This window comes from Poecilia reticulata, linkage group LG9 (assembly GCF_000633615.1).
Source record: "Poecilia reticulata strain Guanapo linkage group LG9, Guppy_female_1.0+MT, whole genome shotgun sequence".
Lineage (NCBI taxonomy): Eukaryota > Metazoa > Chordata > Actinopteri > Cyprinodontiformes > Poeciliidae > Poecilia > Poecilia reticulata.
The window spans coordinates 8511038-8537316 of record NC_024339.1 but is presented as its reverse complement, the minus strand read 5'-3'; the positions used below and the strand labels follow the sequence as shown (position 1 = coordinate 8537316).

The window sequence follows — 26279 nt, the reverse complement described above, 5'->3', positions numbered from 1 at the left end:
TTAGTCTTGTTTGCACAAAGATCTCAGTCCCGTAAGTAGGGAGACTTTTATTGCGGCTGTGGGTTTCCAGTGATGCAGAGGAAACCACCGTTTCGCTTTGCAGTAAGGATTCAACTGAAGACTTTTATTTTCCATTTCTAGAATACCATCTCCAGAGTCTCCAGTTTAACCGATGAGCTCGTCATTGCTCTCAGATCAGACGTGTCCAAATTGTTTTGTTTTTTTTGTTTTTTTTGCGCTTTGGAAAGCAGACAGGAAATGGAACAGAACAGAGAGACACTCAATAAAAGGATCAGAGTGGGCACCGGCGGGTACCTCAGAGAGGAAAGCTCGTGCTGGGCTGCTGGCTCGACTGCGACTGAGGAATGTTGGCTTGACGGAGAGGAGCTCGGGCTTGTCTCCACTGATTTGGAGTGGTCGAATGAATTCAGATATCAAAGATCTGCTTGTTGGACCCTCATTGCCTGTGGAACAAACACCCCTTCTCATCAGATCCTCGTAGCAAAAAACAACAACACAAAATGCAAGGAAAGATAAGTACACCTCCAGCTAATCTTTTGAAACTTGAAACTGTTTCTTTTTTTTACCAAGCTGAGTGCAAACAATACAGCTACACTTGTATATTTATTAGATAGTTAGCAGTCTTAAAGAGAAATGATGATAAAAACCTCACAGACTTTCTACGTACCTTTCTCGATTGGAGCGGCCAATCCATTGAGGAGCTGTGATAAGGATTTGTTGGGGGATCCCGGAGACTCACTCACATTTAAGGGTTCAGTGCTAAGGATGTCGAATTTCCCAGCCTGAAGCCGGAACTTCTCCAGCTCTTTTGAGAGGAGGTTGAACTGCTCACTCTGAGACCGACATTTTTCCTCCAGCTCTCGGACTTTGGCCTGACGACGTCGGGCGGAGGAGCGTCAGAGAGCAGAAACGGACAAAGAGCAAGGCAGGCAGACGTGGACACACGAGGAGGTAAGGTCAAAAGGGAGGGATGGACAAAGAGAGAAGTAAGACGGGTGCAAAAACAACGCCGACATTATTCTGAACGTTGCACATGCCGAACACATGCCGAACAGCGGTGCATGCATGCAAATAAAATGTTGAATGCTATCAAATGTTGGACTGATAAGAGCACTTGTAATGCGTCACAACACAAGTGACACGATACGAATAACTACAGAACGAAAACTCAAGTAACCAGAAAAGTCCAAAGAAAATGCAACTTTTAAGAGTCTTTGAATAAATCTGGATGACGAGAATGAAAATTGATATTTTTCTTATTGAGCTGCTGACAGCGTGAAGATCAAAACCAACAATTTGAACCTGAGAGCGAAACGTCAAAAATGCACTTGGTAGCAACCAAATAAGACGTCTATGTTTATTCCACATATACCTGAAAGAGAAATGTATCGTCACCTTAAACATCGTTGGTTGTGGTCTTCACAACAGAAGAATACAATAAGAAAAATTTCAACCACTTTCATATACGTAAAACGGCGGGAAAGGCTGAGGTACAAACTCATGGAAAGTCCAGGCACTGCAGCCCGTTTTCACAAGCCTAATGATGAAATTCACCAGCAATCATTTCTCAGCGGTCTGACCCAAAGACACACCTTAAGGCACTATGATTTTTTTTATTTTTCCCCATAAACAGCTTCAGTTAGTGCTGTTTAGGACATGCTGAGACCATTTTACACATGCTACAAACAACATGCTACATGAAGGCAAACAATGAGATTGCTACAAATCTAAGAGAGAATATAAAGTCAAGAAACAAACATTCTTCACACACATGCTGAAAAACATTCAACATGCCATTAAAGAAATAACATGTAGCATTATTTTACTCTCTTTCAGATTTCAAGTCAGTGTACTAGAAACTAAGAATATTGCTAATATTAAATTTTATAATTTGCCAAAACATTCAGGATCTAGAGTCTGCTGCAGATAAAAGTCTTGAATCAGCCCCTATTTCTTTAAGTATTGCTTCAATGGAGCAAACATTTTTCGTAAAGTAATGTAGGAAAATGGACAACCAGAGGACGACAGAAAAACCTACAAGCCTTATTGTGAAAGACATTTCTTTTAGAAAATAAATAAATAAAATGTCTGCAGGTTTCTGAACCCGATTTGTCTCAAGGCACAAATCTTCACCGCTACGAGTCCTGTGGCCTCCATCATCTTTAAATGTGGAGTTTGGAACCATCAGCACATTCCTTAGAGCTAGACGGCCATCTAACCTGAGGGATCAGTGGAGAGGCGTCTTATTCAGGGAAGTGATCAAGAACGCCATGCTGACATTGCTCTGTGGGAGAGCAGAACCTTCCAGAAGGGCAAACATTTCTGCATCAATCCACCAATTTACCAAGAAAGTTCTTGAAGGACTCCGACCGTGACAGATAAAACTCTCTGGTCTGATCAGGCAAAGATTGAACTCTGGCAAAAAACAAGGCATGATGTTTGGAGGGAACCACCCGCTGCTCAACATACTGTATGCCTAATATCATTCCTAATATCACTCCTGCAGTGAAACATGGTTGTTTGTGGCATCTGACTGTAGGGATATTATTCACAGAAATGGGAAGACTACTCAAGGATAGATGACTGTAGGAATGCAGAAACATTTTGGATAAAAACCTGTTCAGAGTGCTCTTGACCTCAGACTGGGCCTGGAGTTTGTCTTCCAGCAGGACAACAAACCAAAGCAAACAGCAAAGATAGTAACAGGGCAGGGCGGTTTGGGCGAATGGGGGGAAACTGTCCAAAAACAGCTCTGCCAAATTTCTGGCTTCATGTTTTAGAAGACCTGAAGCTGTGATCGCTGCCCAATGTGCATCAACAGTTTGAATAATGGCTGTGAATACATGGGAAGTCACATGTTTTAAGTACAAAACAGGAATTGAATACATTTCAGAATATGGCTTTAATGTAAGAATGTGGAAAAGGTGAAGTATTGTGGATTACTTCTGGATGAACTGCCTATATAGACGGATCACTGTTTTCTCTAAAAGAGCTTTCTTCATCCTTTGAAGGTTTACAACTTGTTGCTAAGTGCTGCGCTGTCAAAAGAACATCAGAAAATCTAACCTGCTATTCAACAAGGCAGCATGGAGAGATGAGTCAGGCTCCAAGGATTTGAATACGTAAAGAAATAAGGGGCTGCGCAAAATACTTTCTTCATTCACATGTAAACAATTAGGATTTTATTTTTATAAACGTGAAGTTTGTACACAATAACCTTCTGGGGGAAAAAAAACCCCCAAAAACATTCAGCCTGAATTTTTCTTCATGATCAAGCAATACTGACGCAGTAGGCTGAGTTTCCTCTTGTAAACTCTCTTTGAAGGAAAATATGAGCCTTAGCTCAGTGAGTGAAGCCAAATAAAGATTACTCAAATGAAACTCAGAACACTTTTGAAAATTGACACCTCACAATTTCCATCTGGTTGTAACAGATTTATGTTACTTTACGTTACCCCAGCACTAACTTTAGCAGATATATAGCACCTAATGCTACATTTCTAAACCCGGCCCACATTGAATAACAGTTTTTGAAGTGTGGTGAAACATAATTTCTATCAGGTTTTTTTTTTTTTTTTGACTGCATAGTCTGCTGTATTCTATTGCATTTTACTGGTGTGGTTCTAAAAAGCACAAGGAAATAAATAAAAGCAATTATGAAATACCTGCATGCTGTCCAAGTGGTTCTGTTTATGCATATACATAGACCCATACAGTAAAAAGAGATGCAGGGAGAGAAATCAAATATGTGATCACTCACACATATCTTGAAATTATATTAACATAAATATAAAAACAACTTGCTTCACACTAACATATAGCCAAACTTGTAAACAGGACACTTATATGGATCCAAAGTGCATATTTGCATTTCAAAGACAAAAGAAAGAAGACTAAATATTAATTTAATTTGAAGAAAGAAATAGCACGACTGTCAAGGTTTTCTACAGTGACATAGTAAAGATGAGAAATTTACTCACAGCCTGATCTCACATTCTCATGCAGCACCCACACAAAAACACACAGCCAGCCCCCACCCACCCACCCCCGTGTCCAGACGCTCACCTCTAACAGATGGACAGCGCCTTCATGTTCCTTTTTAGCCTCAACCTGAGCCTGGGAAACACAGGGGGCAGTTCACTCATGTAGCACTCTTTGTTGATGCTTAATGTCACTTAAACCAGAGAAAGGCTTTCACAAACAGCACAGAGGCATTTCAAAGGCACAAGGACTCAACGAGTTACAGTTTCCTTTGCTACAACTGCTGAGCCAATAAAACGGGTTATTAATTAAGTCGATGATTCGGATCTTACTTAAATGTTGTGGGGTTTTCCTTCTACTGTTTTCATGCTTGGAGATTTCTTAATTCCCTGTTTGAATCATCTGCTTGTAAGAGAAAAAAAGTGTCTCCAATACAATGAATATACGGTGACCTGGTATAGCTACTCATACATTTTAAGTATTTTATTAAGATTTTTTTGGACCAAAAAAAAAACAAACAAAAACAAAGCAGTGCTTAATTTTGAAGTAGAAGGGAAAAAAATACTGTACATGGTTTTCAACACAAATAAATGAAGGGAATGGTGTGCATTTGTATTTACGCCCCTTTACTCTGACAGCCTTAATTAAAATCCAACTGCCTTGACAAGTCACCCAATTAGGAAAAGGAGTCTGCATGTATTTAATTTAATTTAGTTTAATTTCAGTGTGAGTTCAGATATTCGGTGAAGGCCTCCAACGCTCGTTAGAGAACAATAGTGAACAAACGGCACAATGGAGAACAAAGAGCAAAGCAGGCACATCGGGGAGAAAGTTTTTAAGGAGATAACATCAAGATTACGTTGTAAAACAGCTTGACGTTTTAAGGAGCTCTGCTGAATCCATCACACCAAACATGTAGGGAATCTGATCAGAGCTTATCAAAACTTTTGGTTCAGTGCGACCTTAAGAACGAGACACTGAACAAATTAAATCTGAGCTGAAGCATGGTGGTGGCGGCATTATGATTTGGGTGATTAATTTTCTCAGCGGTGAAGCTGCTCAGAGTTGATGGACAATGGAACAAACTGAATACGATGCTGGAAGAAGACTTCTCAGAAGCAGCACAACAGAAACAAACCTCGAGCAACAGTGGAATGGCTTGGACCACTTTAATGTGTTGCATTGGCTCAGCTGGATTCAAGACATAAATCCAATGGAAAATCTTTGACAATCCTTTACAGGCACCATCTATCAAATCTAACTGAGACGTAATCGCAGCTGGCAGGAGGTTCGACAAAGTGTTGACTCAGAAAGGCCGGATACAAATGCACGCCACACTTTTCAGAGTTTTTTAAAAAGCATAATATAACAAGTACCTATACTAGCACTTCACAATTATGCTACTTCACTGCTTTGTGTTATTCTATCGCATAAAATCCTCGTAAAATGCTCTGCGGTTGTTGCGGGACAAAACATTCATGGAATAATTTTGTATAATTAATATTACAACTCACACATCTAAACCGTTTCACTTCTGGTTTCTCTGAAAACAGAAATGGCGCAGAACGCCGCCCTTTGTTCACATTAAACACCATCATGACGTGTGTTGATAGACTGCTGACACGTCTGCAATGCCTCGGCTATATGTTTTACATTGATTTGTTTGCGTTCCGTTTGTTATTGGATAATTGCCTACTTTGAAAGATCGCTCTGTCACCACTGAGCATGTGAAGTAATTGAAATTAATTGCTTTGCCTTTTCTAAGGCTCCGTGCAAACAAACATAGATTTAATTCAATCGAGTTTAATGTTTTCATAAGTAATTAGCAACACTTCTGTAGTGCCTGCAAGAGGAATGAGCTTTACGTAACGTAAAACACGGCGACTGTGAGGGAACACGGCAGCACACATGACATTTCTCTTTGTAGGAGCTCCAAACATCTGCTCCACATATGCATATAAGAGCATGTGTGGACTTTACAGGATGATAAATCTCCTCTGCAGTCCATCGGTTTGGGAGAACACAGAGAGCAGCCCGTGTCTGAAGGGAGATAAGGCCATAACGAGCTTCTGTTAATGAGAGAAAAAAAAAAAAAAAAAGCTGAGAGCCACAGCCTGTAAAAAGCTGACTGTGAAGTTGGGGCGCTACAGCCACGGCAACACTGTGGTACAAACTGTTTTTCTAGAGATGGCACTGGTGACAATTCCTATCACGTTCACACCATCAGCAATCTCAGCGACTGCCGGGTTCGCTTTGACATTACAGTCGGCTCCAGTGCACCGAAGAGGAGACTCGACCATCAAATGGCCGAGAAAGGCTTTTTGTTTTATTATTTTCTGTCATTTCTACTCTACGTTACAAATTGCCGATGAGCTCGCGTGTAACAAACAGGAGGAGTGTCCAAGGAGTGATCAAGAGGATGAACTATTGGGGGGGTTTGATGATAAAACAAGACAGTTAAGGGCTGCAGTGTATTGATGGAGTGTTTTAGGGAAGTTTTGCCTTTGCTGCACAGTATGCGTTCCAACGGTGTTCAACTAAAAATGCTCTTTGACCCGTAACACATACTAAGATCAGAGCGAGCAAACGAACAACAACAACAAAAAGCCCAGTCCTCTGGCGCTGTGAGTGTTACACAATCGGACTTCTCTTACCTTCTGAAGAAGGTCAATCTCCTGCTGCTTTGCATTGAGTACAGCCAAGGCCTGCTCATGCTCCAACTCTAGCTGCTGCCTTCGCTCTGCAGCCTCACGCATATGCTGTCCACAAAGGACGGCAGGGATGGAGAGCCAGAAGGAGGAGAGGGGGAGCAGAGAGGGCTGATGTTAGTGGGACTGAAATCCAGTGACGTTCTACCTTTTAGAAAAACATCTCAGATCTTCAAGTCCGTATTTACTGAAGACGAAGCGATAAACGTGACTAATGGTGGATCAGAGGCTGATGCCTACATTGTTGTAGGCGGGAACTTTCATTTGTAAAACAGATGATTCTATTTTGTTGTGAATGATCAACAAAATACATCTGAATGAATTTAGGTTATAAAAGAAGACAAGAGATGCTTTGCGTTTTAAACAACGAAAACAACAACAAACATTGTCTTGTAAAAGTATTCACACCCCTTTTTTCCACTTTCCCACTTTTTTGTCACCTCACAGCCACGGACCTCGTCGTTTTAGAAGAAAACGTCACATAGCTGAAGTGGGAGGGAAATTATACATGCTTTTCTACTTTTTAGTTCATATCTGAAAAGGGTTGCTTTTGTATGTTTAGCCCCCTTTATTGCCTTGCCTCTAAATAAAATCCAGTATAGTGAAATGCCTTCAGACGTCACCTGAACAATAAGCAGTGGCAGTCATTAAGAGTCAGCCTGTCTTTAATTGAAGAACCGAATAATCCCTGGATTTATGTCGCTATGCAAAGGTTTGTTGGAAAACATTAGAGAACAAACAACATCATGAAGACCAAAGAACGCACCAGCGGACCAGCAGAGAGAATCTACCAACGCAGTTTTTCTGTCGCTTTGGTGCATTTCTCAAATAACTTTCGACATTTGCAAAACGGAAAGTGCATTTCTCAAAACAATTTGCACAAACAGCTAAACACCAGGAATTACCTGCAAAATCCAGTTCATTTCTCAAAATTAAATATGTGTCAGTGAACATATCTGCCTCAGAATTGTTTCACTGTGTTCGGACAAGACAAACTGATTAGTCAATGTTTCAATATATGGGCGGATGTCCTGTTGTAAACTATGGCTGGACATGCTTTTACTGTAATTTGTTGACAGATTGTGTCATTGTGATACAGAAAACAGGCGCAAAGAAAAAAAAAACTAAAGTAGCAACAGGAAAATATGTAAGACCAAGACTGTACATGCAGTGCTGCTTAAATTACAGTGAAGTCTTTATATACTTTCTATCTCTATACTGAGAAAAATCCCTTCATGGGGTTAAGGATTGAGGAGTGGGGTAAGAGGAACTCCATCAGCTTCCTGTTGTGGGTCGCAAACCACTGCCTGATGATGCTGGAGCGATGGAAACTACCAGATGTCCTCAGCCTCTTCTGCTCTTCCTCTGTTTTGCCTCCTATCTCCTCTGCCGCAACCTCCTCTTCTTTCTGGCTATTGACCCTGTCCAAATCCTTGTCCTTTCATTGTCAGTAATGTAACATTGTGTTGTGCTCTGACTATATCCACTGTATTGCTACCAGCTGATAGTTCATGAAATGTACCTTCAGTCTATTTCAGACACCTGGTTGATAGTTGGTCGATCTATCGCTTCCTGTACATTGGAGAAACTCAGGATTCACCTGGGAGCAATTCATCAGTTCAGGTCAGATGTAGAATAAAGGCCAATGTAAATGTCTAGACGCATTATGACAACCTGTTCGAGCATTTTGCATCTTGAGACTTATACAATAAACCTTAGCTGAACTGCTGTGGAGGTCGAGACAATTCAGAGACCAGTATAATACATTTTGATTAACATGACAAAAGCAATTGAAATTGTAGGAAAAAGCAAAGAATTGTACATAATCACTTGCAAGATGTACAAAAGCATGTGTGACTTGCTCAAATGTATGAGAAACTGCTGTTTTGACGTGCACACAATGATTTGAAGACTGAACAAGTAGTTTTTAGAATTTTAGAATTTTGTTCTGAGAAATGCACCAAAGCGACTGAGAAAAACTGTATGCATCTCATAAATCTCTCCACTTCCTTGGTCTTCATAACGGCCTGTTGTAAAAGAATATTTTAGCAGTCGAGTACTCTATCGATTATTCTTACAATTAATCAAGTAATCGGATAATGAGAGAGGCAGAGAGAGACACGGAGAGAGTGAGAGAGAGAGAGAGAGAGAGAGAGAGAGAGAGAGAGAGAGAGAGAGAGAGAGAGAGAGAGAGAAATTTCCCGGCCAATACAGGAGACTTGACAGGTATGCGCCCGCGGTGTTCAGTTTATCCGCTCACCCGTATAAGTACAACTGCAGCGCTCTTCCCACCACTCGCTTTGAAACAATGACCCGGACAGAACACGTGCACTAAATAATAAAACATAATTTAACGAAGCTTAGAGACAGATACATTTTCCTCGGCGAATTTTAATAATCGAGGTACTCGAATCATTCGAGGAATCATTACAGCCCTAATTGTGTTTGTTCACTAATTATGCTTAATAAAGCTCTAAGCCAGGGGTGTCAAACTCATTTTCGTGTTGGGGCAAATCAAGTTCATAAATGCTCCTAAGTGGCTGGTTGTGCCTTAATCTAAAGATAAAACCTGTTAAACTGTTAAAAATATTAATACATTCGATATTGAACATCTTTTCAGTCCCTCCAGAATTTCGCGATTGTTTTTGTGATTTTTTTTTGCAATAAGAATGAAAGCGTTTGTGGTACTAATTTAGAAATATCTGCACTTATTATTATTTACTGTAAATACGACATCCTATTACTCTCTGTGTAGACCATGGATTATAATCTGACATCAGTTAAGGCCGAGGCAGTTGTTTAGTTCAAGAAAGTTTTTGACAATTTGAGAAAAATCTGCAGTAAACTCCCAATTATGTATTAGCACAAAAGAGCGCAGAGATTTGTTGACTTTGCGTGAATTTCCACGATAATTCGCAAGAAACTGGAGGGACTGACTGATATAATTTGTCAGTAAACGGATATAAACTGCGTTGGTTTGATTGATAACATAACATTTAAGCAGACTTAATGTCTAGTCTATAGAGGGCCACATAAAAAGCTACGGCGGGCCGGATTTGGCAGACGGGCCTTGAGTTTCAGACGCGCTCTGAGGCTTACACAAGTGGACTCAGTTTGCTAGTTAGACGATTTCTGAAGGCATTTGGTTGGATTGCATTTCGTGGCATTCGGGGTAAAGGCAGCGGAACACAAATGCACTCTGGCTTTCAATTCCCTTTTACCTCCCACTCTACAGTTATACACCAACTTGTTGGTCAATCACCTAATATTCAAAACAACAAAATGAAATGTGTGGCTGTAACGTGACAAAATGTGAAAAGGTTTTCAGGGGATATAAATAATCCTGCAAGGCAGTGCAAATACACTTGGACCTCCAGGTTTGCTGCCCCCTTTATGTATCACTATGCCTCTTTAAAGCCTTGTTAAACAGGAGTCCTTAAAAGTTGTCCTCAGAGATTTTGTCTTTAAATGATCAATCTGGAGGCTTTTACGTGACATTAAAAGGGTGAACAAACTCTGTTAGCGTGCTCACTTGCTTGTGATCATCCATCTCAACCAAAGAAGCCATCCAAAGGAGGGACTTGAATGCTAGGAACTTTGTAACACAGGATGCCCGTGGCATCTAGTCGCATCACTGCTTCCAAAATGTGTAAACCGTTCACGCGCTACGGTGGAAGAAGCAAATGACATTTTCATGCTCGTGAAAAATTACGTTCTAAAATCGGCAATGTTGCAGAACTTATAGGTGACATTATCATCATCATCATCGTGGATGGTGACCTGGCTTTTCTCTTTCCTCTTCCTCCCCCTCTCATCATAAAGCCAAACTCTTCATCATCCTGCCTCATGCATAAATTACATTCCACAGTGCTGTTGTCGAAGCCACGTGATTGTTTTTTATTTATTTATTTTTTTATGTCTGATAAACAACTCGCCGATAAAGGGAGACAAAAGCACAGCCACTGACATGAAACATTCAGTACAGGAATAACTCAAGCTGCTCCCAAAACAGGTGGCCATAGCAGTGATACCTTAGAAATCTAGCAGGGGGAAAGAAGAGGGGGACGAGGGAGGGAGGAAGCAACAGATCCAGTGAAGTTGGACAACATAAGAGTGACATAGGTAAGAAAAGAGGGCAGACTGCTCCCAGCTTGGGCTCTTTCACAGCTCCAGGTCAGACCTTCCCAACACGACACTGGAAGGCAACAGACATGTCGAGGACATTAGAAACCATAGAGGAGGATGCTAGAGTGGCACAGGAAGGAGAGGAGGGGCTGGAGAAGAGGTAGGCTCTACAAAAACACCTGCATCAAAACCCCAGAATGAATGGACTCCCGGATCCAGAAGGGGACACAGAATGGACAGAAGACGGCATCACCCGGGTCACGTTGTCTTACCTTGAGCACCTGCTCTAGGTTCTCCAGTTTGCCTTGGAGCTGGTTCCTCTCCCACAGGGCTAAATCTCTCTCCTGCGTCACAACACCAAGCCTCTCTTTGAGCTGGGCATACTCTGATTTCACCTGTTCAGATGGAACAAGTTGAGAGTCAAGGCAGACGAAGGTGACAGTTCAAAAGCAAAAAATGTTTAGATTCTTGATTTGGACAGCGTTTTATGGTTCCGTTCAGTTCCTGGCCAACTCATCCATTCGTCAAACCCTATCCCCATTTCATATCATTGCATTGTCATTTAATTTCTTTGAAAACAAACCATTTTGCAATCCATCTACTGAAGCTGTTGTGCGTCAGCTTTCTTTCTTCGTAGTCAAGTTCATCAATTAATTTTAACGGTAAATAGGCATAAAAATGCTAAAAACTCACATACAGTATTACATTGTATATCTAAAATCGCTTTATTTGAGGTAAGAACACCAGGATGTTTCTCAGTAGTTAAAAACCTGCAACATATCAATAACTGCACAGTTCTTTCACTCTCTTTCCTTTCTGACACGCTTCTTGTTATGGAACCAAGTGACTGCAAGATTAGCCGTATCATCTTCACACCTGAATTGTTTTGTGACTTTATCAAGCACGGCTACGATCCTGACAAAATCTGTCCTCTGGCAGGCAAACAGGTGCAAAACTCCTCATTCATCTTTCTGTATATTTTTCACACCTTTCCTTTGACAGGCAGAGCTGCTTAAAGTTGAGCTGCTGCATTTTGACACAAATAATTGTTTACCTGTTGTCAGCAAAAATGCCCTGGAAAATATTCAACTTTCATTTAACTAACCACCATAAAGTAGCGCATAACATTTTTTTGTTAACAAATACAAGTCTGAAAAGTGTAGCTTGGATCAATTCAACCCCCAAATACATTTCACTCCAATCACAATAAGTCTTTTGTTCTCTTCTAGTTTTGCACACTGAGAAACTGAAAAGCTTTCCAATTCAAACCAGCTAAAGCTTTGATAAATTAGTTTTAGAGTGTTTTGCTTAAATGCTTAATTGTTCGAAATTACTGAACAAAAAAAAAACAACTAATGAATGAAAGAAAAGAAGAAATCTGTAAGCAGAAGCTCTCAAGTCTTGCCACTGATTTTCAGGTAATTGTAGGTCTAGACAAAGCAAGTTTTATACCACCTGAGATATCAATGCAAAGGATTATGAATACAAATCCACACTACACTTTTCAGATTTTATTTTTGTGGGAAAAAAAAAAGAAAACATGTATAATCTATCGGTCTGACGAATAAAATCCTAAGAAAACATTAAAGTTTGGAGCTATAAAGTAGAAGTAGATCATTTTGAAAAGGTGTAAATACTTTTACAAGGCATTGTGTGGGATAAATCAATGTGTCTGATAAGGTGACTCAAACACAATTTGCTGAAATCATTTTTCAAGCAAACATTTTCTTTAGTGACGGTATAACGTCGTGTGAAGAAGGAAACTGAACAAATTCGTAGAAGCAGCGTTTGCAACTGCTTCTAAGGAGGGAGTATTTTCCGTCAGCGCTTTTAATGGCCCCTAATCGCCACTGAGCTGACTGGCTCCTGCAGCTGTAATGTGGTAAAACCCCTTCCTCAGAGCAGCCATGAATGACTAATGATTCCTCAAGGAGATAAACTGTACAAACACCAACAAATCAAAACACAGACTAGTAAGTCTGCTTGAGCAGCAGTGCCACAACACAGCACAAACCCACTGGTGTACATTAACCCACCCGTTAGACCTAACCGTGACACGCTGATCCAAATTACACCAGATTCGGCTAAAGCCGGTTTATTACAAGCAGGACCTCTCTGACCGCAGGAGCCAGACTGAAAATGTGTTTGCAAAGGACCTGAACCGCACTGTACCCTGCTTCTTTTAATATCGGCCTGATATGAGAACGTTGCTCCCAGAGTCACTCGTATCCTGATAAAATAACATTTAACCTTAGTGGCAAACACCTGCCTCTGAGCTGCTACTACAGGAAATTGCCTCACTCATAGAAAGGCCAGAGGTGTCTGTTTGCTAAACTATTTGGACTGGGTGTCAATATCTCTGCAACATTTTACTTCCTTCAGTGGTTTCCTTCACTAGAATGCTGGATATAGCTAAGTTCTCGTAAGACCCAGAAAGCCTCCAACGCCGCATCAAAGCGAAGAGAGGGAGGCCGTGATCTACGAAGAGAAACACACCGAGAACCGAGTGCCGAGCTAAAAGCTCTGTGAAGATGTATTTAAGGAGGGGGAAGCCTTCTACAAAGTCTTTTCACCTCTTACCTTTTCATACTCGGTTGCTTTGTGGCTGTTGTTGAACCACTGAAGATTCAAGTGCTTGTTCTCCTGCAGGAATTCTTGAAGTTCATTCTCCTAGGCAAAGGAGTCAGAAAGACAGCAGCTCTCAGAACCCGAAAAGTCACCGTGATTAGACGAGAAGAATGCACTCAAACCCGGCGTGTTGTCAGCAACGACCCATGCATTATTCATCTGAGGAGACCGCTTTCAGGTTTTGTAGTTTGTGGAGGAGAGAATCACTAAAAGAAGCAGCTGCCATTTGCGTCAACCGCAGCAGTAAAATAATATTGACATCCAAGTGGCTTTTATGCGAGCATTTGCAAAACAAAACCCACATAATCTTCAGAGCTTTTTTTTCTCTCTCTCTTGCTCTTACACGTGCGTACCAAACTTTTTCAAATCATGTGTGCCCAGTGCAGAGTAAAAGAAAAACAATCTCTTCACCGTAGGAGGGGAAAACTAATTACATTCAATCAACAATTGTGAAGTGTGCCGTGGAAGCAATTTGCAGTGTCAACCGTTGGGTTCTCCACGACGAGCAATTTATTGCAGCTCCGGCAGCCAAGGGTTGTTGTTGTTGTCAGGAGCTGGGAAACCCACAGGCTCATGCATGATACATTTACTGTATAACGGAGCCCCTACGTGGCCTGCGACGGCGGGTCTGCTCCCGGTGCCTTATGTTTAACTTATGAAGGATGCTTCAGAGTTGAACTGAAGATTAAAGTGAACAGGAAAAAGTAGATCCATTCTGAAGTACACTTGTTAGACGGATGAAAACGTTTTTTGCTTCGTTATTGTGGTGATTTATGAGGGACGTCCGTAAACCCTTACACAGCCATGTAACCTGTCTGCGTGTTCGGTGTTCGTGCAATCTCTACAGAGGCAAACGACAGAGGAGAAACGTCGCCAAGGACAAGCACTACCAAGTAAACGGCCTGGAGACTACGCACACGTGAAGTCACGTCTGAGATTAGATGGGTTCTCTTTTGTTTCTTCTATAAGCTGCGTGTGTTAAGCGGCATTTGTGTTTTTACTGCCGGTAATTCGTCAATTTGGAGTCAATAACAATAGTCGTAGGTGTTTGTCTGTCAGGTATCCATACTGAAGAATAAAAAGCTGCCAAAGCTGAACAAAGAAACTTTTACTTTACATTGCAGTGCTGTGGGAAAAAAAAGTTGTTTTTATCTTTCTTGTTATATATTAATGTTTGAGGTCTTGGAGAAATTCTGATAGGCCAGCCAAATTTTGGATGTGATAGCGCACACATATCGCCACAGACAAAAGTGTCAATAAATAGACAATCAGTTATGCCTTTGAGCTGTATTGTTGCTGCGTTAACGCTTTAAACAGATCAATGTAAGTCATAATCCCTTGGCAAGACACGTTTTTTGTGGAGAGTCTGTGAGCCCACAGATGGAACAAATACCAAGCAGAAAACACTGCAGCCTACACCGAGCCGCATTATTCAGCTGAAAAACTGGGATTTTCTGCTGAGGCACATTTGCTTGCGTGTACCGACATGAGTGTACAAAAAAAGAAAGACAGAATGGTACTTTAAAATCAATCCAAAAGTCCCATTACTAAAAGTAAAAAATCTTCATTGTGCATTGCTTTGCAGACAGAAACCTTTACATGTTTCACAAGCCTGTTTCCCTATTGGATTGGAATTTTACATGACAAACTAACACAATGAAGTGCATAACTGCGACGTGGAAGGAAAATGATACATGGGTTTTAAAATCAAAAATCTAACATTGCCTATCAATACAGCTGCATCCTTTGGTTTGATGCCTATAGATAAAATGCAATGAAACTAATTGAAGTCACCTAGCTGGTAAATAGCGTCTATTATTTGTAATTTAATCACAATTTGAAACACATTATGTAACAAACGTCATTGTGAAGATGATGAAACCCAGCAGACAGGTGAGAGTTGTGGAGAGGTACAACACAGGGTTAGGAAAGGACAAAAGCATGGATGGAAAAAAAATAAAGAACCTAATGAAAAAAAACAAAGTTTATAAAGAAAGGATTAATGAAAAGAGGAAAGGAAGGAAGCAAAAGAAGGCAGGAAGGAAGGACACAAAGAAAAAAAGTTGAAGTAAGAAACTTATGAACTCCTACTCCATAAACTCATATCGTATTCTCAGATGGACCCTCATTATTAAATGAAATAAAAAAATTTAAAAAAAAGAATAAACACAGGTTAATTAAGCCAGAATAGCTACATGATTGATATACAACAGAGAAGAACTATATTGAAGCAAAGAGGGGCCATTTTATTGTCTATCACTGCATGACTCAACCTGGTCCGGGACAGCAGCGTGGTTAATTTTGATAAGCCTGACAGATGAATCAACCCTGTCATTTAACTCATGAGCAATCCAAGGATTTCACCCACTTACTCTCTGTTCAGTACGGGAGAGCTCATCATCTGCTCTTGGTGCAGCCAGCTGTCGCTTCCTTGACTTTATTTTTAACCAAAGCCATTTGCGTCAGAGAGGTAAATGAAGGCAGAGTCATCCATGTTTCCTTCCTACGGATGACCTTTACATTTTGATATCATTAGGTAGCTGTGCAGTAGGAGGCATACAAATTGGAACATTTTAGGGCAAGAAAGATGTCCCATCTGACACTCAAATGAAGCCAACGCAGTTTGTTTACAGCTACACAGCACAACTTGTTCCCATTTCTTAGCATTTATTATTCGAAATTTAATTGGTAAGATTAAACGCAGAGTCCGCACAATCTGTGTTTTTACACGAGAACATTGTTAAGTGTGTCGCCGTTTTCTTTACCAAATGATGCTTGTGTTACTGAGTGAAGCTGGTCAAGGCAACATCAATCTGCCTCATCAGCTGCATGTCGTCCGTCCACCCAGATTCTAACTTTTTCATTTTGTGTCAGGATGTAATTTGTGTAACACCATTAAATAATGGAAGTCCAAATGCTTCTCCAGGTCTAGTAGTTGTTTGGAAAACACTCCAACAGACTGACAGCTGATTAAGCAAATTGATGCGGCCTCAGGAAACTTTAGCGTAGCAACATTAGTGTGACTGTTTGACAGAGAAAACAAGACAACAGTGTCTTGAGAAAGTGTTTACATTAGATACCCAATAATGAAGTATTCCCGGTGAGTTGTTGTTTTTTCATTTTTGTTGGAAAATGCATCTTAAAATTTAAAAAAATAGCTAACTAGTTAGCTAGCTAGCTAGCTGCTTAGCCAGACAGACAGACAGACAGGCTAAATTGAGTAATATTGGGTTTAAAAGACAAAGTTTAATTTGATATCTGAATAGATTTGTTTTAATCAAAACTGACTCACACAACACCAGTTAGTTTCTAACTTAAGGCCCTTTAAATATTAACTCAAAACTTTACTAGTTGAGCTATCCACCTGAATGGCTGTTCCTGCGCAAATAATGTGACAAGCAAGGACAATCCATGAATATTATAATTTTTTAAAATTATATTATTACACAAAAATAAACTGTACACATGGACAAAGCTGTTTGCACCCCTCTGTTAGTGACTCAAAAACCCACAATGGTCACTTTGAAACTGACAAAAGTAATAATTATTAAAAATGTGCTGAAAATTAACCAATACAAATCATACACTGTGTTTCTGTGAAGTGCTCAGAAAAAAGCCAGAGGGCTGGAACATTTAAATAAAGTGGAAAACATCTGAGAATGTCGCTGTATTCCCACTTTAACGTTTCACATTTTTGCCTTCGTACATTCAGTGCAAATTTTGTTTCAAAGCTGTAACAGATGAAGAGAGAGGAGTGCATCACACACCCCAGTTCCATATGTATTCCACTTTATTTAATCAATGTTTCAGCCTTCTTGGCATTTTTCACTAGTCTTGAAAAACGCCAGAGGGCTGGAACATTTAAATAAAGTGGAATGCATATGAGGATGTTCCTATATTTCCCTAGCACATAAAACCAATGACAGATGCCAAGCATGCCCTTTCTGGAAGGTTTTTTTTTTCTGTTTACAGCTATTTGTGTTTACAGGTATTTCACCCAGCTACTCCGGGGACACATCACAGAGACGCACCGGATCTTGTCAAGTCCACTGGCGGACTGCCCTTGTATTGATCGTCAATAAACATGATACATATTTGAGCGACGCTGGCAGAGCTGCCGCTTGTCACCATGGCAACAGGCTTTAAAACGCAAGCCGAGGCTGATGATGTGACGGCCGATGGTTGAACATCAGACACGCAGGAAGGTGGAGGTGCCAGATGGCGTTGACAGTGTTTACTGTCATTTTTCACATTCGCCCTGCGTGTTTATATACATGACGGCCGAGGTGAATCACAACGAGGCGTTTACTGACCCTGGAGTTCCACCACTCAAGAAGTCAGAAAAAGAAATTCGTGAATATTCATATATAAGCTGTCAGTGTTCATAAAATGGACTGTTAAAATCTTTCAAAAAAGTAGGTAAAGAGCCTGGTTTTGTACATACACTTTATTTTTCTTTTCACTTTTGAAAAAAAAATAAATAAAAAATCTGATACAAGGAGGGAGGCGAGTCAGTTTAGAGCAAATTGCAAGTGACATTACTGTCAGCTTGCCATCCCAATCTCCTTCATTGTACTTGTCTGTGTGTGTCTCCGTTCGCCGTGCCAGGTGCAGGGAGGCTTCAGAGCCGTGTTGCAGTCTGTGGAGACCAGCCTGTCAGTCCCGCTCACCATGTGGGGACAGTTTGTCCCTCGGGTTGCTTCCCCCGAACTCAGCAGGCTGACAATGGGCGAGGAGAGACGCGCTGGCTGCCGTTGAGTAGGGAAGGTCGGAGGAGGTCAGCAAAGAAAACAGTCCTAATGGAGTATTTATTTGGGGCAGAGAGCCGCACACAAAGACAGCTCATCTAAAGGGCTTGAAGCAAGAGCATATAAATTGAAATGATGTTGGACCGAATAGTCCCATTACTGCTGAATCCCTCCAGCTCCAACCTTTCATAGGAGTAATCCAGCATTATTTTGTTCCTACTTCTGTTTCAAGCATGTTCAATTTTTTTGAACCAACCTTTACCGAGGATTACAGGAGCCCACATGTTTTCTCTCAGATTAACGATCAGCGTTTGGTTAGGGCTGCTTCTGTCCTGCTGAGCTCTCTGAACTGACAGCAACAGTAACTCTACCTAAACCGTTGACTCGTGGTTTAAACACGATCCCAACCTGACTGATTAAGGTGCTTCCCTCCCAAATACCACTTCCATCTTGGATCGCATCAATCCGTCCTGTTGGCTGCGTACGTCGGCTTGTTGCTAATGTCATAACGCGCAAAAATAATCAGTCACCTTTAGATGCCACAGCACAGAGACATTGTGAGAACTACCTACAATTTCCTTTTGGCCTATAAGGGACATAGCTCTATTTTTTCTCTCTCCACTCAGGCTGGGATTGGATCAAGTCTCTGAATTCTTTCAAAGAGTTTTGAGGACTAAAGAACAGGACATTGCAAGTTTAAATATGTATTTGTAAGACGTTATTATCTGTGAAATAGATTAGAAAAAGTTCTTTGAGGGTTTCATTCATTTTACACACAGCAATAAGACGTAACATTATTTGTTCATCCACAATTCAGGATTAATCTGAACTTCAGTATCTAGTCTGTTGGATCTGACACATCGCCCGGCCCTCGCTCCCCACGCGCATCATGGAGACTTCGCCTTCCTGGTCCTGGCACCGGTTCACCGCTGTTCCTTCCTGGTTTGTTTTACTTAAAATGTTCCAATAACAGTCTAAAAAAATAACAAAAATGCTACATCAAGAAATCTAACAAAAATGGGCTGAATCAATAAGCCTAGTGGTGGCATTTCTGCTTTTGTCTGGGAATTTAGGTTTAGGAGTGAGTTTCCAACCATCATCCCAAAAGTTGTGAGGTCAGTCACTGATGTTGGACAGGAATGCCTGGGTCACAGGGTCCGCTGTAAATTATTTCAAAGGTGTTTAGTTAATTTGAGATCAGAACGGCCAAGTTCTATTATTATTATTATTATTATTATTATTATTATTATATTGCTATGCTGTGGTGCAGTCACATTGTAACAGGAAGTGCCCGTCTCAATATTGTTCCAAAAAATTGGTAGCATAAAATGTCTAAACATAAAATGTCTAATTGCTTAAACATTGAAAACAGTATTTATTTTGAATACATTTCACTGAGTATAAATAATCATAAACCTTAATGCAAGGAAACACTTCTTTTCTAGTCTCACAATTTGTAGTTCATTTAAATGTAAAAAATGAATTAAAAAGTATAAATATTGTAAGTGAATTATAAGTAGTGGACTGGAATAAAGTGTTCTTTAGTTGAATTAAGTGGTTTGTCAATAGAACTAAGAGGGGATTAAAAAAACAACATGTCTGGAATTGAATTATCATCCAAATCCAGACATGTCAATCATGACGACTCTCCTGAAACAATACAGCTTCAGCATACATGCAATCACACGGAGTTTCAATTAAAACCCCTAAATCCAGAGAACCATTTAGCATTTTCTTGGATCTGGCTCATGCTGTTGAACATATTTTCAAGCAAATAATGATTGCTTTATCACAGCCACAGTGCCTCATAGCAAAAAAAAAAATATTTGGAAGCACTTCAGTCATTTCTTTCATCTTCTCTCCACAATTTTTTATTTCTTTCTCCTTTTCTGTGTTTGTTCCCTTTAGCTTTTGTACCGAGTAAAGGCCACTCCAGCTGCAGGAGTGACATTTCTGGGGCACTGTAAAACAAAAACGTCCTTCAAGAAACACCAAATGAAAATGCACCAGCAGTGCAACACAGCTGACCTTTTACAGTGGTATAAAAACACAGATATTGCAGTGTACCTCTGGATATTGCAAAGTGGCGTTGTGTGGAGCTTCTTCTTGATTTGTTGTGTGTACAAAAGAAACCAACAAAGTGACAACCGAGTATTGGCTGGAACAATGTGAATGTCAACAAACATGAACAATAACACGACTCTGTCATATTCATATGTATCTGGCTAGATTTAGTGCTTCTGATTAGGGTGTTTATTGTTTTTTTGTTTTGTTTTTTTGTCATTTCTGACAACCCTGTGTCTTTTGAGAGCCAATCAGGACTGCTATTTCACTGCTATCTTTGTCACCCATTCTCTCACATTCTCTCTCTCTCCAGGGATGTTTGGCTGTGAAGATAGGCTCTCGGGTGGAAATCAATTTTAACCATCATCCTTTCATTCAGAGGCCAGGATATATTTTTGGAGCACTTACCAAAGTCTGACATGTTTGATTCTTTTTCTTCACCTCTGCTTCGAGTGCTTCACACTCCTTCCTTCTGGTGCTGATCTCAGTCTCCTGAGAAGAAGAAGAAGAAACAAAAGGAAGAAGATAAATGTCAGGAAATGAAGATTTTAGCCACATCAGGACAAAAATAGAAACAGGACCTCTTCGTAATTAGGTTTTTGTAAAAGTGTATGTTCATATTACCTGTGAAATATATGTCAATGTGCTTAATTCAGAGGGACAGAAAGGACACTGTAAATCTTTAAAATGAATGAATTAAACAAATAAAAAATAGGATGTGGACCTTGATCAATAATAGGATCATAAAGATAAATGTTTGTAATGCAAGTCTTCTTATATTTGATCCCATATTCTCACTGATGCAAAAAAAATTTAGCCTCATCTAAAACAAATGTTAACAAAATTTGAACACACACTCTGGTGAAGAAGTTTCAACAAATCCAAAGGGAACTTGAGTGTGAAAAAAACCCGACAGCGCCGGTGTTAAAGCGTACTGTAAATATTAGGTTTCAGAAAGAATACCCAATCAAATTCACTCCACTGTTACACATTCATAGTGAAGTCTTAATTAAAAGGAAATATTTCATTACAGCAACCATCAAGAATCTGCTTTAAAAATCTCAACATGTTACTATGAGTGAGCGTAAAACGTTTTTAACATTATCTTAACATAAAATCGATCATTTTGCTTTCGCTTGGCATAAAAACAGGGCAAAAATGTTTTAATGCGAAGGGCGAAAACGGTGCTGAACTCACCAATTGTGAGATAGTAATTTTGTAAATGTTGTAAGAGGATTGAAATAATTCAGGTAGAAATATGATTCAGTCTTAGGTGGCCTTTAAAAAAAAGAACAGCTAAAAAAACACATTGCAAACAAATGTTGCCATCATCGTATAAAATGCAAAAAGAAAGAGGAAATAAACAAGAGGTGAGAAAAACAGCAGTTTCTGCATTTTTCTTTACAAAACACTAATATTTATAGTAAAATTGACTAATGCTAGCTTCCCTGTGTGTAAGTGAATTTCAAAGGACGGCTCGCCCAACCTATAAGTGCTGTTTGGAAAAATCCTGAAGCAGGCAAAGCTGGTCCTGATAGAATGTTTTGTTAGTTTTATCTTCAGCAGGTTTCTATGCATTATTGCATGTCATTAAATGGTAGTGAAGATCCCGTTTTTATGTTATAATGTGACTCTAGCATAGTTTCATCACCAGAAGTTTACGTTAATAGGTTTTATTTTTAACCAAACGTATTCGGCATCGAGTCTGAGGTTGAGTGTTCCAAGATTAAACTCTAATATTAAACAGGATTTTATCTGTGTCAGTGTGTGTGTGAGCGGTGCACACACACACACACACACACGCACGCACACGCACACACACACACACACACACGCACACGCACGTGCTCCAGCAGCAGAACGCCACATGCCCCTGAGCAGGACTAAAATAGGCACCACTGGAGCCACCAGAAGCCCTCAGCAAATAATACATGCTGCGCGTGGGAACGCGTGATTGTGCACAGCTTGACTGAACTCTGAATGCGGGATATTGGAATCCATTCAAATTGATGAAATTTTCATTTTTGCTCCATCTGCTGGTTCCACAATCCACAAGTGCATAATTATTTTTCCTATATATATATATATATATAAATAAAATCTAATAAGATAGTGTGCAATGAGGTCAGAGAACAGTATGCAGTGAATGAAGGGAAACACCCTTTGACTCTGTCTACACCCTTCTGGCATCGGAGCTGAGGCTATCGACAGTCTGCATATTTGAGTCTTCGACCCCCGTGTCTCATAGCGGGACGTACACATTAACGGTGCCATGTTGCGTTAACGTTTAAACCTTCCAGTCTGATAAAAAGAAATAAACGGTATTTTGTTTTTAAGCAATAAAGTGAGCTGTAAAGACAATGGAGAGTTGTGGTTACAGTCATTCTAAGGTTAATCTTACTGATTATCATCTGTACTTTAGATTTTAAAAACCTGCTGAGCACACGTATTTATGTATTTTCCCTCGTTGGTAGCAATGTTTTAACATCTCTCAGATAAATTAATCTTTACTTTAAACATCCCATTTTTGATTTTCATTGATTCATTTGGGGAGTAATCATGTCACGATGTCAGAAAATAATCAATGGTGCCACAAATGTCTTTATTACAGGACAGCATTTAGTTCTCTGTAAGGATGGAGCGACAAGAACATTTAGATATCGATACGAGATTTTAATATCGCTGGTTTGCCCAATGACCGATATCATAGATATTATACATCTTTCCCTATCCTGACAAAATGACCACACTGCCTACTTTGCGTCTTTGCATCAGTTAAATACCCTCACAGTCCTGTGCTGCATCACCATCACTCTCACATAGACTAGAAATAAAAAACATCACACAGATAATCCTCCCCAAAATAAACGTCAGCAAGATGAAAACACACACATTAGTTTTTATGATCGGCCAGTTTTACTTATCGGACCGATACCGCTAAATATTAAAATACTGATCTCTGAACATCATTTTTTAATCTTTATCTTGTTAAAATACAGCAAAAACACTCATTTTCTGTCTATTGTCAGATTTTATTCAGCATGTCTTGCTACTTCAGAGGTCATGTTGTCATGTAATCTAATATGGTTTCCAGGGCCTTGGGAAGGTAAACCAAATTAAGTGTTTCCATACTCATCCTTTGTTTAAGCCCAAACCCGTATGAGCTGTTTGGTCCTAGACCCAAGTGATCAACGAGAGCAGTTTTCGGACACGCCACATTTATGCTCGTTATGGTAGGACAGAAAATGCGTCTCTTTTTCAGGTGTTATTGTTTTTATGTTTATATCTTCTTCAGGAGAAGAAACCACCAGCACAAGTCAATGAAAGCTAACAATGCACCTATGAGCAGATCCCTGCGCGTGAATCACTCAGAGCCTCCGCAGACAGCTTGCTTGCCCTCTCCTGTGTGGGCTCATGTCTAATACGTACAATTTTCTGAACCAGTCAGTTACGGCACTGATGAATATTTCACACAGCCGTTTGTGCAGGCGGAGACTCGTGCACTCTCAGACATACAGACACATACAAACACTCCACTTGCAGGCTCGCCGAGGCCCATTTGTTTGGAGCACATTCGCCAATGTTCAATTAAAAATCTCTCTGATAAAAGATTCAAATGGCTGCCATTGTGAGTAATGAGTTCTTGTATAAGTGAAGAGGCGTTTACAGCACAGCAGATGAAGACAGATGCAAAAGACCAACCCCCTTAGGCTGTGTCTAGCATTTGTGCCTCTGTGGCACTAATGCAAATGTATCCATGAGAGGGGCATCCACAGAAATCTATGCTTCTGGACTTTTGCAGTTTGGTACTGAGATTTTAGTCTTTTGCTTAAGGTTTTTTTTTTATGTTTTCTGTAATATTTTTCCTCTGGATTTCTACAATCTTGCCATTTCTTGTGCAGGTTTGGTTGATCTTGTTAAAGTACGGTCACGGTTTTCTTCATTATCATTTTTGTTTTATTTCCTTGATTTGTTCCATGGTCTGCTTTAGTTGGTCTCTTTATGCTCTTTCTTCCAAAACATAGTTTGAATTATTTAATAGCACCTTGGATAATATTGTAATGTAATGACAATGCATAATGTTTTTCCTTGTCATTCTGGATGATGCGTCTTGTGTTTTTTTCCCCCCACTTTAACCCTGTTTAACCGTCCGCATTGCCATGCTACGTTTTAATTGTATTCAATACTGCAACAAAATCAAACACAAAGCATTTGGTCATGTGTTCATTTGATTAATGTATGCAAATCTGCCACTGCAGAAACAATGATTATGTAACCAAAACAGTGGCACATAAAGTGCACACCGACTGTATGTAGCTGACATACATGTCTCATATGTAGAAACATATTTTATTAATTCATATTTTATCGTATTTTGTCAAAAATATAGTAAATCCCCTTCAAATTGGACAGCCAGAGTATGGATTGTCCTTCAATAACTGAACATAATGATTTTCAATTATTACTGCAGTGGGGACATTGGTGCTAGCATGTTCATGTAATAACTTAAACATACCTAAGAGGAGCCTGAGCTAAAAATGCGTCTGACTTTGTGATCGGCACCATGGACAGTTCCTCAGAAAACCCCACGGTGGGTTTTATGGAGAAAATACTGGAGCTGTTTAACCGTTTCTGCTGCTGATGGCTTCACTGAGGTTTCACTGCACAGCAACATCCTGATAGGATGAGTTTTTGATGGGTTGCTATTATTTCTGCAATGAATAATTGACACAAGAGGCTTTCCCCATCCTACTCTCAGTGATCAGCCTTTTGATCTTTCTGAGTTGGGAAAGCTGTGTGTATAATCTCTAATGAGCACGGGTAACCTCATTATGCTCTCTCGCTCTCTCTCCTGCTCGCTCACTGCTTATTGCATTGAATATGGATGACGGGTACTCATGGATGCTGTAATAAGCCCGCCTATGGGTTAGACAGAAACAGAAAGAAATGCATTTTGGCAAAAAAAGAAAAAAGAGACCGTTCTTCACAAACAGGATATAACTTGTACATTTATAATAAAACTAAAAAGCAGGACTCTTCAGTGCTAAATAAACGCATCACATATATAGCCATTAATAGAGCTGCCACACAACAGCTTTCAACATGGAGCTATCTCATATTTAATTAAAATGTGTGTATTTGAACGCACCATTATTCTGTCCACATTTTCTATGAACATGCCACAGTGACCACCTAGGACATTTACGTAGATAAAGTTTTTAAATGCATTTTAAATTTCATTTTCAATAAGAAAATAAATAAGATTATATTGAATGACCACTGATATGAATTTACAGCAGCAAAGCCTGCCTGTGACTTTATTTGTCATACTACTTAACAATTGCAATCAAAAGTATGAAAAAAAAGAAAGCACACAGGCTGCATATTAAACTCTAGAAGCTCGCAAAATACTGGCTCATCAAACAGGCTTTTCAACTACACCAATTACATTGAGTACAACTGAGGAGCAAACAATACACATCATTTCAGATCGTCTACTGGATAACTTTTAACTTAAATGTAGTATTTATTCAAAAATATTTCCCATTTCAAGTCAGTGTTCTTAATATCCATGCATGAAATGTGGTCGCCCCAGCCATTCATCTTGCTATGACCTAAACAAGGATTACCTAAAAAAAAAACTAAACTGATAGCTTTACAAATTGCTACCTCTAGCTGGAGCATATGCTATGAAGATGATTTCTACCTCTCTAAATGCTCCAAGGTAAACATCCTTCCATTATATTTTATGTATGCATCTTGTTTGTGGTTAAACTTCTACAAGCTGACCAGGCCATTAAAGGAGGCTGCAGGAAGGACGAGACAAATGCAGTGTCACGCTTATTTTTTTTCTTTAGGATGTTCTCCCTTTAATAATAATAAAAAAAAGAAAACACCTAGACGGCAGTTCCTCTTAGCATATGTCTATGCTGTGCACACACTCCTGGCCCAGACACACAGTAATCTAGTCCAGCGTTTTAAGCGCTTGCGAGTTCAAATCATT

At 39.8% G+C, this 26279-nt stretch overlaps 1 protein-coding gene across 11 annotated transcripts in view; it reads right to left on the bottom strand.

Annotated features, from left to right (window-relative positions):
* Positions 1–26279, bottom strand: part of rimbp2b (RIMS binding protein 2b) — a 92680-nt gene that overhangs the window by 24004 nt on the left and 42397 nt on the right. For all 11 annotated transcript variants that reach the window (XM_008417463.2, XM_008417465.2, XM_008417464.2 and 8 more), the window contains exons 4-11: positions 20684–20767; positions 13416–13505; positions 11108–11230; positions 6657–6761; positions 4087–4137; positions 3687–3707; positions 689–893; positions 316–464 (exon numbers count right to left, since the gene is read on the bottom strand). In XM_008417463.2, coding sequence (XP_008415685.1) covers positions 316–464; positions 689–893; positions 3687–3707; positions 4087–4137; positions 6657–6761; positions 11108–11230; positions 13416–13505; positions 20684–20767 — 828 coding nt within the window. The remainder of the gene's footprint in view (positions 1–315; positions 465–688; positions 894–3686; positions 3708–4086; positions 4138–6656; positions 6762–11107; positions 11231–13415; positions 13506–20683; positions 20768–26279) is intronic.